Source organism: Diceros bicornis, chromosome 3 (genome assembly GCF_020826845.1).
Source record: "Diceros bicornis minor isolate mBicDic1 chromosome 3, mDicBic1.mat.cur, whole genome shotgun sequence".
Classification (NCBI taxonomy): Eukaryota; Metazoa; Chordata; class Mammalia; order Perissodactyla; family Rhinocerotidae; genus Diceros; species Diceros bicornis.
The window spans coordinates 21006128-21021637 of NC_080742.1; the positions used below are offsets into that span (position 1 = coordinate 21006128).

Sequence of the window (15510 nt, forward strand, 5' to 3'; positions counted from 1 at the left end):
TAGAAAACACACTAAAAATAAAATAGAAAAACTATGCTAGTGTTTATTAGGTAGATGCCAGTGATTAACAAGGAAATAATTATCATAAAAATCAGCATAGCGGTTAAGAATTTTGGGAGGGAGTTGTGATAGACATGAGTTAAATAGAAGTCTTATGAGATGGCTGGCAAAGTTCAATTTCTTGATCTGGGTGGTAATTACAAAAGTGTCTGACATATAATAATTTATTAAGCTATACATTTGTTTAATTCTGTTTCCTGTATCTGTGCTGTGTTTAAAATATATTTTTCAAACGGGGTGAGTGAACGTATTTATGATATAATTTTCAGAGAAAAATGTTCTGAAAAGTTCTATTTCTATATTAAGTATCAATTTATCAAGTTGATAAACAGAAGAAGTCAAAGTTGATATTTTCAATATTTATTAGTAAGGCTGAGGTAACAGCCTTTATACAGCACAATTTGCATAAGTTATCAAGATACATCTTGTATACGATCACAAAACCAAGACATATTTTTACACAGGGTAAAACTCAAGACAGATTTACAAGCATTTTTTAATACAATTCTCATGTATTCCAGTTCAATTTATACAACCTTTAGCCCAAGAATTTGTATTTGTTCATTAGATTTTCCAGAGAGATTTGGGTAGAACAGAAAAAAAGAACACGTTAGCAAATCACCAACACGGCATGCAACATATAGTTAGAAACAAGACATATGTCCAAGTACTTTATTTTTTATTTTGATATCAATTTTATTAGGTTTTTATTTTTTCAGACAAGAATTGTTTTTCCTTTAACATCGGATGTGTTTTGGTTAGGATATCAGTACACATGTTAATCAGTAGTGGGAGCACCTGAGCACATCACCAACAAATATACAGACACAATCAAACAATAATCATATTCACATGCTGAATGCCAGATAAAATTAATATTTCAACTTTGTCTATTTTACCAAATCTAGTTATGTACAGGGTAATAAATTAAGAAAATGCTCTCAATCTACCTATCAGATAAGGAATCGTTTGGTTAAATGATTTTGATTTAATGAGTATCTTGAATAGTAACAACATGGAACATACAGAAAACATCAATGTGTCATATTCGATGAGAATATCTATTTCACTCATTCATTCTTGTATTACATCAAAGGCAAGTAATTATTAAAGAGACAGCTCATAATTATTCATTGAGCTTTCTTTCACTTCCATCTCAGGCTCAAAAAGAGGGAAAATCACTCTGTCACACGTAGAGTTATAAACACATATATAGCTGTAGTTGGCTGCTTTTGGAATATTAGACATTATAGCAATGAAAATAAGTTTTTAAAAATATTGTTAGTTATGATTTAAATAATAAAGTAAAAAAATACTATAAATATCTTTATGATATCTTAATGAAATGAAACATTGATTGAATAATTTCTAATAAATTGGGCACAATATAGTATATAATTTTATTTTACTTTACATCACCACCATCCTAGTGTCACTACTGCTATCACCACTATCATCACAACCATTCCTATAATAAGAATCAATATCAGCTGGTTACCAGCTATAATATTCCCACAATATGACTATTTTAATGTGTGTGATCCATAAAATTAATTCCACTGATATGCTGAAAATATGCATTTATTAGTGTGATTAATTACAATATGGGCAACATTAAGGAGCAAAGACAGGCAGTGTCCTTTAGTCTTGGATACTGTTCTTTTAAACTGAAATGGTAAATAAAGACTTCAGAGTCACCAAAATCTCCTCAATCGTAGGTAAAAACAGGGAAACACCAACTTCTTGCTACTAATGTTATCTATGTCTATAATGATCATTCTATATAAATTCCTGTCTTATGTAAAAATTTACTCTGTGCTTTTGCTTCTACAGCTAAAAGTTTCTTTAGGACCAAATTTTAGACCAAGAAGCAAATTCAGTCTCTGATGACTCAATGAAGTTGTGGGAAAAATTAAGATGCTCTTCAAGGTATAAGTGCTGTATTTGGACTAATCATGTGTTGTTTAGAGATTACAAACTTTGTCATTAGCAGGATAAAAAAAAGCTGGTTCCAATAAAACAAAATAAAATAAAAAGTGGAAAATCATGTGCTGTGATATATACAAAAAAGTAAAAAATACCAAGAGCCCTATTTGCAATTAAAAAAGAAATTGTTTTGTTGTAAGAAGGGTAATCAACATCATTCGGAGGAAATGCATTTGTTTAAGGATCAGTGTTGCATAGAATAATTCCAGTACAACCTAGGAGTTTGGTCAGCTGCAAACTTGGCACACTTTGGCAGGATCTTATGCTCTCTGAAGGGGGATGCTGGTGCACAAAAAGAAGCCCTGTGGTTAACTCTCTTGATTGACCTGGCCCCATTACTAGTTCTTTGGAACAGAGGGGCACCTATAATGGAAAGACTCTACTCTTTCAGGTCAAATAGCTACCAAGGGATGATCTTTGTTTGAGTGGCACCTCCATTTGTATTATTCTAAAAGAAATTGTAACTGGAATGAAGTAAACTAACTAGTCATACCACCTCTCATGCATGCCTCTGTATGTAAGTGGCTGCAGAAGAGGACCTAAGGTGAGCCCGAGTTTCCTTTTAAGGGCAAATAGCAGAGCCTTTTTATGTCAGAAGGAGATCTTCCTGAATCCTTTTCTTCCCTAATTATGAGTGATGATTATAAGCTTCCTAAAGTGCTAACTTCTGCTGGAAATATCCATGGCAACCATCAGCAGATCTAGTTGTCTCTAAAAATAAATCTTAGCAATATCAAATCTTTAGTGATCTCTTCCCCACAGGCTCATTTTAAAGCAATATCAATGGTAAATGATATTGCATTGTCAAGGGAGGGTGGATACAAAATAGAAGGAAGAAAAGTGACTCATCTTTGTTAGATTGAGAAAGAGTGAATTTGTATTTCTTTATGAATATAATAAAGATATATAGCCTAGGATTTATTAGAAATTCTTTTGTTTTTAATGTTTTACATTTAATCAATTCCTCTCAAATTAAAAGTATGTTTTATTTAAAAAGGAGAAAATTCAATATCCAACCAATATATTTGGAGATGATTTCTCTAAACCCACTAAAACATCACCTTTGAAAAAAGAAGCAGCTTTTAAACTCAGAATGCTCTGAGAAGCAATTTAATTAATTTATTTTGTGGCAGGATATGGGAATAGGATAAGATCAGTATAATTCATTTAATTTATAATAAACTAATTTGAAAATCATTTTCATTTATTTCTTCACCTTTTTTTTCAGGTTAAATAAAAGTTTATATTTTAAAGAAAAGAATTCATTTTGAAGCTAATATACTGCTTTTATCCAAGTCAATACTTGCCATTGGTTTGGAGGATGCTTTTTCACATATAAAATTTGAGAATTAAAAAGCTGCGTAATAATTATTCTTCACGTATGCATATAAAACTATATTTGGAAATGTGCTTTCATCGTCTCTCATAGATCACTTAGTTTGATCATCCCAACCTCCCATTAGGAAGGCTAGGAATATATAATTATTCTTCTCCCACAAATAAAAGAACTGGGGAAAACTGAGTTTAAGTGACATGTGCAAAGTGACACAGTCAGTCAGTGGCAGAACCCAGACCAGAAGCCAGGCTTTTAATCCCAGCTGAGTGCGTTTCCTACAACTCAATGTTATTTCCTTTGTTAATGTTGTTGGTTGATAGAGAAGAGGATATTTCATTTTAATGACTTAGACACTGGTCCTTTTATTATATATTCTTAAAATAGCTCAAATTATATTTTAACCTCAATATAATGTTGATTTTTCACATATTTTCCCAACATTGATGAACTTGATCACTGTGATATTGTCATTAAGGGAGGAAAATGGAGCACTAGAGAGAATTTGAGTTTGGTTTCAGGGTTTTTTTGTTATACAATCAGTTAACGTGTTAAGGAAAAAAACCATTATGGAAAAGCAGGAAATGACACCAATTTAATTAATCAATGTCACAAAATTAATAGATTTGTTTGCCAGAGGAAGAATTTTCTCTCTGTTAATTCCAGAGAAAGGAAATAGGCAGGATAATACATTTATTTGCAATTCTACAAAGAACAAGTTATCATGCTTCCTAGAACATACCAATTTAATCTAGGTCCTTCGGTATGTAGACTGAAAATATCTTGGCTTAAGGGTAAGTTATGGAGATTTTGATGTTTTCAACCAAGGTTCCAATATTTTGTGAGGCAACATTCTTTGTTCGCCAGTCGTGGCTCTATTTCTAGATAAATGTAATTCCACTTCTATTTAGTATTATCTTCACTCTACATTACTTCAAATTATACAAATGTGCTTTTACAACATGGATTCCAAAATTGGTGTTATTGACCGTTGTAATATTTAGACACTGAGAAAACCTGTACAATATGGTCTAAAAGCCATAATTTCTACACCACCAGTTCCCTTTTCCCTGTGAACACAATCACCTTACTTCTAGTCTTGGACACATACTGTAAGTGTATCCTATGTCAGAATCTCAAAACAGTAAGTTGTCTCATAAGATTATCTTATCTTCTTTATCTTAAGAAGAAAGATTTTTGGACTTGTGAAAATTGAAATTTGTTACATCAGTTCTTTCCTTTCAACCAAGGTTCTTTTGCATAAAGGATTACCTTTGTCGCATTAGAAACCATATTAATTTTTGAGCCTCTGCCTTTAGCTATAGCTCAACTTTGCTCAATGATTTTTGCATTAAGTAATCAAAATTTCTTACTGTTTTTCTTGACAACCACAAGAAATCCAAGGTCTCAGAGCTCCTTTTTTTTTTGTCTTCCATATATGAACTTTTTCATTTGAGTTTTTTCCTGTGTTCCACAACAATACATTTACAAGGCTTTAAGTATGTTTTTGCCTTTTGTTCCTCCTCTCATGTTTACTCCTGGAAACAGAGCTTAGTACAGTAGTATCCAACATAGTTTTGATTCAAGAGTATTTAGAGCAGTTTCTATACCCTGAGCAGACACATTCAATGGGTTTGAGTAGGACTGACCAAAAGTTTATGCCAGTTGACTATCCTTTTTCTGAGATCCACTTTGTCAAGCCAGATACAGGCTTCGCCAATCAGGGTCTTTTTCATAAATTTCCCTCCGTTGGAGAAAAGTAAAATCTAGAAAAAATAGCCAATATTATATATACATGTATATATTTTTCAACCTCTTTTAATGACAGTTGATCATCAAAGAAATAGCACAGACAAGAAAGGGTGAGGGTAAGAGGAAGTAGCAGGCATACTTGTAAGAGAACTAATAACTTAAATACCCTCAAAAATTTGCGTAATATTAATTAATTCACACCAACATTTCTGAAAGAAGACACATCCTGAAGGATATAAGAATTCTAGATAAGATGTGTATTACTAGCTCATTCTAACTAGGTTTATGCTTAAACTGATGGAAAATTTCACAAAAGAACTTTGCTAGGCACATTTTTTACTAGTTTATGAAATATTAACTCAAATACAAAATTATTTGAGTGCTGAGTAAATGAATAAAAGCTCATAGGACAGATGGAACATAACATTGGTTTTATTTCGCATTTCATTTACTGGTGAGTTTACTATAGTAGGCACTCCAAAGTGGTTTCTTGTCATATGCAGAACTTATATTAGTTGAAATTCCATAGGATCTCAGACTCAATAATTTTTTTCTTTTAGAGATGAGTTGACAGAAAGGTAGAGAGCATTTGGGGGAGCTAACCATTAATCCTTGACAATTCTTCTCTCTTGCTGTGTCTCTCTCTTCAGAATTTCCTTCAGAGAATTCACCTTTATTCCTGGCTAAAACTTTACTTTGATGTCTCTGACTTCAAAATCCACATTTCCAGTTATGGCTATTTCTTCGGGCTTCTGGTTTTGGGATTTCAAATGGCATTGTATATTTTCGCTTGAATTCTGCCTTCTTATCAAATTTATGACATTTCATACAAACTCATGATCTCTTTCCCTCTCAGTCCCCTCTCTAACTACTTAATTTCTATGAATGACACATTTGTTCACAGAGACTTCAGAGTCTCCTTTAATTTTTTTATTCCCTTCCATTCTAATGTCAGCTAATCTTCTCAATGCAATTTTTGCTTTGTAATATGTCTTATATTTGTCTCCAGTCCAGGTGTTTATTTTAAGTGCTAGTACCATGGTCTGGCTCTTCCCGTATTTTTTCATCTCTTCCCTCCCCCCTCCTTTTTCCTCTTTCTTTCCGTGTCTTTACATTTACTGAAGACATACTATATACAAGCATTGTGCTAGGCTGTAGAACAAAGAGCAATGAAAATAAAGCCTTGCCCTAGAGAAGCTGACAGTATAGAAGCAGTGACATATAAGTATATAAATTATTGGACGAGACAGGCTGGGATTGATAGCCTAATAAGATAAGCAAAATGTTCTGTGAATAAGGTGTGATGAATTAGCTCTTGGGTCAAAAAGGCTGAGTTTACATTGGAAGATGTGGAGTATTGTGATAGATGGAGAGAGATGGAGAAGAGAGTACCAAAGGGGAGGAAAATTATGAGCAAACGATTGGAGGCTTAACCTGATTTGAAAAGATTCTGGTGTGACTGGAGTATAGAGTGAGTGGGCAAGTATACAAGGAGATGAGATTAAATCAATACAATCAGAACTCACCTTAGAGGACTCTGAAAGAGCCAGGATAATGGTGAGTCACTGAAGGATTTTAATGTAACCTAGCCATTGTTTTTAAAAGATACCTCTGCCAGCAGTGTGATGAAATGAACTAAAAGGGTGAGACATTGGTGGCAAGTAGACCAGGCGTACTGCTGAAATAATAGGAGTGACAAAGATGAGGACCCAGAGAGGATTAGTGGCAGTGAGCATGAAAATAAATCTATATAAAATAAACTGAGCAGGAAGAAAACAGAAGACTTGGTAGCTAATTGGACAGGGTGGATGGGCTGCAGAATTTTAAAGGGCCCCTGGCAAGATACTTCTAAAAATTAATTAACTTGTAAAATGTCACATAGCATATGATTGGTATATAAATATTGAATAATTGAATGGAAAATAAGTATGGTATGACAGAAAACTTTAAAATAGTAACCATATAATCCAGAGTTACCTGAAGAGAATGTCCAGCAGGACTTAGGCTGAATCTAAAAGTTTCGTTGAATGAAGGCTCTCGATCATGTCTACACACTCTTGTTTTTTTCTTGATCACCTTTTTTTGGGTAGAGACGTTCATCACATATATTTTCACATATAAATCTGAAAATAAGAATTCAGCTTGTTAAATGTCCATTAATCATACGATTTTTTATTGAAAAAATTTTAATTGTATACTGAGAGCTCTCCTACATTTCATAAATAGCCAGCAGACTGAACAATTTGTTCCAGATAACATAGAGTGATTAAAAGATACACCAATTTTCTTAGCAATTTAAACTTGTTTTCGTGTTGTATAATAAATACCTCACTCTAAGTTGATGTGTTGGAAAAAAATGTAGTTTTTAACTAGTAAAACATAACTTGTTCTATAGAAGAGAAATTAATTCTTAGTTCACATTTTTCAGATATATTTGGCGTACAGCTCAAATTTTAGTTAACATTTTCCAGAATGTTTAGGACATACTCCTAAAGAATTCCTAGATATATTATATTGCTCATTATCATAAAATTAGATACCTGGTAAGTGATCAGGAGATTTAAATTTGTAGGTGATATTTCTGCATTGGAGTATTTCAACTATTAGTTGTTCACCATCTGTCTTCATTTCCTTCTTCAATGCAATCTTGATTTCTCCCATTACCTGAGTTTTAACTGAAAGAATTTAATTAAAAAGTTAAGGAATATGTAATGCCATTTATTAAATGTTTAGTTCAATAATTAATTCATATATTAATTTATTGAGTGTTTATCAAACACTAAACATCTTATTGCATCCTGGGGATACACAAATGAATAAAATGCAGTCGAAGCCCTTAAGGAGTGAAAGTCTCATGGGGAGACTGATAAACTACACACTTTCAACAAAGTATGTTAATTATAATGATAAGCTAGTAACAAGTGAGGTATAGAGGAAATCCAAGTAGATAAGTGTTGCAACTATAGACTCAACTATAGATTTTTAGGCCAAAAGAGGTAATAGATGAGACTATAGGAAGACAGACCTACATAAAAAAATAGAATTCTAATATAACTTACAGCGAATAATAAGTCATGTGAAATATAAGAAGTTGTTTACCAACAATTGCTCACTACCAGTCTTGCTCAAGAACACTTGCTAACACAACAAAATTGTATCAAATCATCATTGTCCATTATTTCTACTTCTTTCCTATTTCCTTTGTAAAAGAAATAGCCAACAAAATTATATAGTAATGAAATTGCACAAGGGAAAATACAACAAGTGTGTTAAATGAACTCTGTGTATTTCTTTCCAGTGTTTATCTTGGATCTTTACATCACTATAAAAGCTGTTCATGCTAGGTCCAATTCTTTATTGAGTCACTCTTTCCTCCATCAATTCATATGTTTATCTACTTATTCATTCACTAACAGATATTTTATTTCCCACCCTACTCTGTGATAAGCACTCTGTTAGGAAGAATGGATACAATGGGGAGCCAAAACACGCATGCTTGTTAGTTTTATGGTTTTTCTGTTTATTGGGAAGAAATCCATCAATGAAATATTTTCATCAATAAGTGTATAATTAGAAAGAGAGAAAAAGTTCTGAAGTACAAGAGCATGGTTACAAGAAAACCTAGGGAAGTGCTACTTGAGCTGAAACCGGGAGGAGGAAAAAGAATTAACTAGGTGAAATAGATGAGGAAGAACATTATAAAGAGAAGGAACAGTGTGTTAACAAAAGGGAACATCATGGGGCTGAGGAACTTAATAAATGTCCATGTGATTATAACATATTGTTAATTGGTTCCATGTTAAGAATTTGGTTTTTACCTTTAGAACAATAGGAATTTATTGAAGGTCTTTAAATATGGATGTAGATCATTTGTTCTCAAACAGTTTGGTCTCAGGACTCCTTTACATTCTTGAAAAAAATGGAAGGTCCTCAAAGAACCTTTGTGTGGATTACAGCTATCAATATTAAAAATTTAAAAATCCTAATTAAAATGTAAAATTAGATATTTAAAAATATTTATTGATTGATTCAGTTAAAATGACAATTGTATATTTATAAATAAGTACTTAATTAAAAATAACAATAGTTTCAAAAAAAACAAAGTAGTGAGGAGTGCTATTTTATATTTTTTTCAAATTTAATTAATGCTTTGCTTTTTAGAGGACAGCTGGATTCTCATACCTGTTCCTACATTAAATCCAGTTCAAATGTTGTTTTACTTGAAATACATAGAGAAAGTCCAGTATTACACAGATACATATAGTTGGAAAAGGAAGGAGTGTTTTAATATCCTTTTCAGATAATTTTGGACAATCTTTGATACTACATTAAAATTTGACAAGTGGTAGTTTCTTAAAGATTAGTGGAAATGTGGAATCTGAAACCTTATCAATGAACTTTTTGTATTGTTACTTTAAAACACATTAGTTTATCTTGTACCTCAAATGGACATTTTAACTCTGCCTGAATTGGTAACACTATGTATTGTTCATTTTGGAAAATACCAGTTCACTGAGTTATGCAGGTCTTCAAAATGTTGACACATTTTCTTGCAATATTAAAAGCACATTAATATTACCACCAATATCATCAAAAAAACTCTTTGAATATTGAGAGCTGTCAAACTCAGGGAGGTAGATACAAGTTTTCCAAAATTCTATTTTTACTTAAAAGCTGAATTTTATCATTGACAACTATTGTCAATTGTTTTTCTTAAAATGACAAGTTCACTTTAATTTTTGAGAAAATTGCAGCTAAATATTCAACTCTAAACAAGCAGAGTTTGTCTATCAGTTGTCTTTCAAGTAAAAATGGTATTTCTTGTAAAAAAGACTAGTTCAGCTTGCAACTCAAAAAAACTGTGCAAATATGTTTCCTCAAGTCAACCATCATATTTAGTATGCAGCAGAAGTGCTTTACGTATATTTCCCATTTCATCACATGGAATAGTAGAGAGACGTGCTTAAGGTTCTAGGTTTAATAAAAATAATTCTAACTTCTTCATCAAGGATATTGTTCAGTGAAACTGGCAATTTTTTTCCCTATAAGTGTATGGTGGTAAAAAAAATAAAATACAGTGACTATTAGTACAGTGTTTGGTGTCATTGACTTGATTCGTGCTAAGTCATCAGCAATTTTCTGCACCATTACTTTTGCATTGTCAATGTAAATGGCAACATAGTGAAAAGGTAAATAATGCCTTTGTATATTTTAAAAAGAATTTTGACTTCATGGATTCACTTAAACAGTCTTGGGGACCCAAAAGGGTTTCAGAACCATGCTTGGAGAATGACTGTTATAGAATATAGTTGAGTAATCTTTGAGAGGAAATTAAAGTAACAAAAGCATTGCAGACAAAAATGTAAAAATATTAGATTTTAGTTATTGAATCATTTTGATTTAATTTTGTGACACTTTTGGAACATAGTTGTTTTGATGTATTTCTTTCCAGGATTAATTAACTGTTTTATTAAATTAATTTAGATTTTTATGTCTAGATGTACCCCAACATGTGGAAAAGTATCTGTCAATATTTTATCTCACCCTGCTCTCTTCCTTCTGCCAAAAACTAATACTAAGGTCCACAAATAGACAAAGTTGTCCTCATATGTTTTATAAACTAAAACACAAATCTTTTAGATATAGTTAAATCATAATAATTCAGCAGCCAATGATTATAGATACTTCACACTAGCTGGATATTAGCTTTACTCTCAAGAAACTCCAAGAAAATAAAGTGCAAGCCAAGGACTTTATATACAGCTAAACTGTCTTTCAAGTGTCAAGCCTATAGTTCTAAGCATAAAAGAACTCAGGAATACTGTACAAAGTTGATTCTCTGAGAAATATATGAGAGGATGCATTTCATCAAACCAAAGAGATGACTAGAGAAACTTCAACAAAAGGAATGACAGTGAATATTTAATTGTAGAATTAAGACTAAAACAAGAAAGAGGACATAGGTGGCTGTGAGAACAGCATGCAAGTGTTATGTATTCTGACAGAGTATAAAGGATAAAACTGAGAATAAATGGATGGAGAAGGGTCAGAAAGGGGAAAGTAGAATGAGGTTATTGATTTTTGTTTAGGTAAAAGGTAGGTGACAAAGGATGCCATTTAATTGACAAACCAGACAGTAAATGATTAAGTAAGGAGAGCAAGCAACATGAAAGGTGTAAATAAAAAGAAAATCATTGGAACAAAAGTACAAAGCTTTCTTAATTACAAAGGAAATTTTTAAAAAATCAAAGACACCAAATGGAGAAAGAAATACAATAAATATAACATAATACACAATAATTATAAAACAAAATGCAGAGTTGTGATCAAACATATCTCTCATATCAAGAAGCATGAATAGGTTTAGCTAGCTTATTTAAAAAAAAGATTTTCAGATTGGTTCATAAAGCAAAGCTTAACTCTATGATAAAATTTAGCTTTGTTTCAATAGTCAAAAATACATAATTTGTAAGCATGTCAGGCATAGGGAAGCAATAAGAGAGTAGGGGTTGAGATTTTATTATCAGACAAAAAAAGAATTCAGGTCAAAATGCAGTAAACAAAACAAAAATGGAACATTTTTTAAAGCTAAAATCCATAAATCATAATGAAGATACGATTATGAATATCTACGCACCACTTAAATAATGGTTGAAACTGCGAAATAAGATGTCAAGATGTAGGAGATGTAGGCAGAATAAAGAGAATGATACAAGACTTTAACACAATATTTGCAGTGCAAGACAGGCCAAGTAGACTAAAACAAGTAATGACAGAACATTGAGACACCATAATCAATAAAGCAGATCTCATGGATACACATTAAACACCAATAATAGAGAATATATTTTTTTCTCAAATATGAAACATTCACAAAAATTGATCATGTTCTGAGTTACAAGGAAGACATCAGTAAGTTCTATGTAATGTAGCTATTGCAAACATTGTCTGATCACAAAAAGCCTTCAATTAAACAGTTCTTGAGTGAATGGCAAAATACAATGAGAAAATACAAAAGTCCTGAAAAATAATGATAATGAAAACACTATGTATCAGAATCTATGAGAGTTAAAGATCAGAGGAGAATCAATAGCCTTAAACACTTATACCTTTCAAAGCAGTGATCAGAAGAAAATGCATTACACTTTATCCACAAAAATTTTAAAAATACAATTAATTTAAACTTCCAATTCCAAAAGCTAGAAAAATAACAACAAAGTAAAACAAAAGAAAGTTACAAAGAAGGAAATAATAAAGATATACACCAAAATTAGTGAGGTAAATAATAGAAAAATAGTAGATAAAATTAATGAATCAAAATTCTAGTACTTTACATAGCGTCAACAAAATAGAAAAACCAATAACGTATTTAGTCAATGACAGCCTCAATATTATTATTTAGAAATGACATGTGGCCTCTTAACTATGACACTACTCTCCTCTCAATGATTTTGTATAAACTTTTTAGTGTCATGAATATAGCCCAATCCTATTGGCTCACATTGTTTTTATACATTCTTGACAGAGAGAAACTGAAAATATGATTTAATGTACTTCTCTGAATTTGCGAATGAGCATCCAGTTCTGGTTACTTAACCATTTTAAATAAGTATATACAAGCCCATTCAAATCAATCAGTTTTATTTTAAAGAACTTCACAGGAAAATAAAAAATCTTCAATATAAAAATGAGAAAATAGGACAGATCGTAGAATCTTCTTTCTTTAATATCTAAAGAAACTAGAGGAAAAAAGTAAAATTTAGGAACATGTTAACCAGTAGCAACCAAACAAAGAAGAGGCTATAGTTTCCTGCCAGAAAACCCCAAAGGCAATGTCTAGGAATGCAGAGGCAGATTCTGGGAAGGGACAGCTTAGCAGCATTCCTGACCACACCACATATCAGAAAATCTTGCCAGGAAAAGAAGAATGAGTTGACAAAACTCTGAGAATTATCACTAAATCCCCATCACAGAGAAGTGGATGAACAAGGAGAGTAGGCAGTCCCAGAAAAGTCACACTAAACCCTTAAGGGTGGCAGCTTTGGCTCATCACTAGGAAGATCTCAGGATTTCAGTGGAATCAGGAAAAACAACCAGGGCTCCCCATTTCTTGGAGCTCTAAGATGAACTATGAGAAAAACCCAAAGCTGAGACCACCTTTTCATTGAAATAAGACATACCTTGGCTTGGTGGTGTGAATGCTGGCAAAAACATTTAATTAAATCTCAAAAGAGAGAGCAAAACCTAGTCAACCAGGGTAGCAAATCTGTCTATAAAACAGCTCTATTGCTTTCCTCTAAAGCCACAGGAAAGCAGATAGAACTACTGCTCCATCTCTCAAACCATACCTGGGATGGAGGGAAAAGAGAGGATTCTAACACGGGAAGGAGGGAGTCAAAGAAAATTCACTCCCACTACTTGGAGCCAATAGAAGTTGTGAACAGAACTGATCACACTAATGAGTATGATGAAATGAAATATCAAGACAAAAGTTTCTGGGAGAAATTCACTATTATAGGTCATATTCCTCTTTTATAGGCCTTAAAACTTCAACATGGCAAGCATATAAAATTTGTTGTTTTCCACTTTCTCACTTGGGAAGAAAGGTGGAATTAAAAACTTGCTAATTACAGTCCTCAAGTTATCACATTGCCTGCTTTTTTCTTGGTAGGCTAAATTCACATGCTTCACAGTGTGATACTTGTGAAGCTCTTGATAAGTTTCTGCTATTTGAAGATTGTTCCAGCTTGTTCTTTAATGTTTCTACTACAGGAAGAAAGGGACATGCCTACTGAGGTGGTCCCAAAGGATGGTTGCATTAATTGTGAGTCATCACTATTCATGTCTGCCCTTTCATAGATTCAGAATGCCTTTGTCATTTGAAACAGATGCATGGATGGTGACAAAAACCTCTGTGTCCACTGTCTCCATGGGGGGAGGGGGGCCAGTTCCAGATCTGCTCGAGCCTTTGAACCATAAAAGACAATGCACATGTAGAGGACACATGAGGATGTTTTGTAATTTTGTTTGGAATACAGAATAAATGGGCAGTAGAAACATGCTTTGATCAGTCTCCAGGTTTCTCGGTGTCCTAAAACTTGATGCTTTGGTTGTATTAAAAGAACAAAAATTAATCCTACTATAGAGAAGACGTTTATCCCATAATGTAGCACAGACCTATAATTTAAGAATAGAAAGAAGAGGAAGAGATGAAGGGATGAAGAGGGCACAGTTCAAAAGTGAGATGACAAAATAACAGATGAGGTGAAAATGGGGATGACCGAGCTAAAACACAAATAATCCCATTTCAAAACTATTAATGAATTAGAAACATCACGGAACAAAATTAAATAAGATAGAAATCAATACTATTGACATATAGGAAAGAAAGGCTCAGGATGATATAGAGAGGAAAACAGGGACAGAAGTTAGAGAACAGTGATAGATATGTAGAACTGAAACACATGATCCAATATAACGGATTGCTCAGCAAAACTAGGTTCAAGAGAATAGAAAATAACATCTTTATATTTAAAATATAAAGGTATTTCTCTGAAATAACAGAAGAGTAAATTTGTGGATAAGTCAAAAGAGCATCCTATATTCCTGGAAATATTGATAAGTTAATACACTGATATATCCCACTTAAGCTACTTCAAGGATATAGAAAATATTCTTACAGGATCCAGGGGAAAAACTAAGTTGCCTGAAAGAGTACATTGGCGTATAAAAGAAATGGACAGTCTTTCTAAAATATTTAAAAGACTGTGGCAGAGGACATAGAGAATACAGTAATGAGTGAAAAGAAGGAGAGAAGAGAGGAAAAAGAAATTTGAAAGTGAAATCCAGGCAGCCAATAAAATAATGGAAGAGGAGGGGCTGGCCTGGTTGCATAGTGGTTAGGTTCGTGCCCTCCACTTTGGCACCCAGGGTTCACAGGTTTGGATCCTGGGTGTGGACTTACGCACTGCTCATTAAGCGATGGTGCAGCAGCATCCCACAGGCAAAGTGGAGCAGGATTGGCACAGATGTTAGCTCAGGGCCAATCTTCCACCAAAAAAAATAATAATAAAAAATAAAAAAAAAATGGAAGAGGAAAATGGAAGAAAGTGTAAAAGTACTAATTTACTTTAAGTGGAGGGTTAATCAATAAACTTTAATGTTGAAATATAGTATTAAAAATCATAATTACCTAGCCTCTTAATATTTTCAATTTTGTTTCTTAAACTTAGTGAGCTCTTTTATAAACTAATATGGCTAAAGCTATTTCTTTGTTTTACTGTGATATATCCTCTTCATTAAATTGAAAAACAATATAATCATTTTCTGACCAAGCATGAAAATTTAATTCCATTTTAACAAAATCATGTGTGTTCCTC

General features: G+C 32.7%; 1 protein-coding gene across 1 annotated transcript in view; it reads right to left on the reverse strand.

The window, feature by feature from the left end:
* Positions 1–3331: 3331 nt before the first annotated feature.
* The window catches only part of PCLO (piccolo presynaptic cytomatrix protein), a 397054-nt gene continuing 384875 nt past the window's right edge, over positions 3332–15510 (reverse strand). The window contains exons 22-24 of the mRNA XM_058524613.1: positions 7672–7806; positions 7109–7254; positions 3332–5145 (exon numbers count right to left, since the gene is read on the reverse strand). Of these exons, the coding sequence (XP_058380596.1) occupies positions 5005–5145; positions 7109–7254; positions 7672–7806 (422 nt within the window). The 3' untranslated portion in view covers positions 3332–5004. The remainder of the gene's footprint in view (positions 5146–7108; positions 7255–7671; positions 7807–15510) is intronic.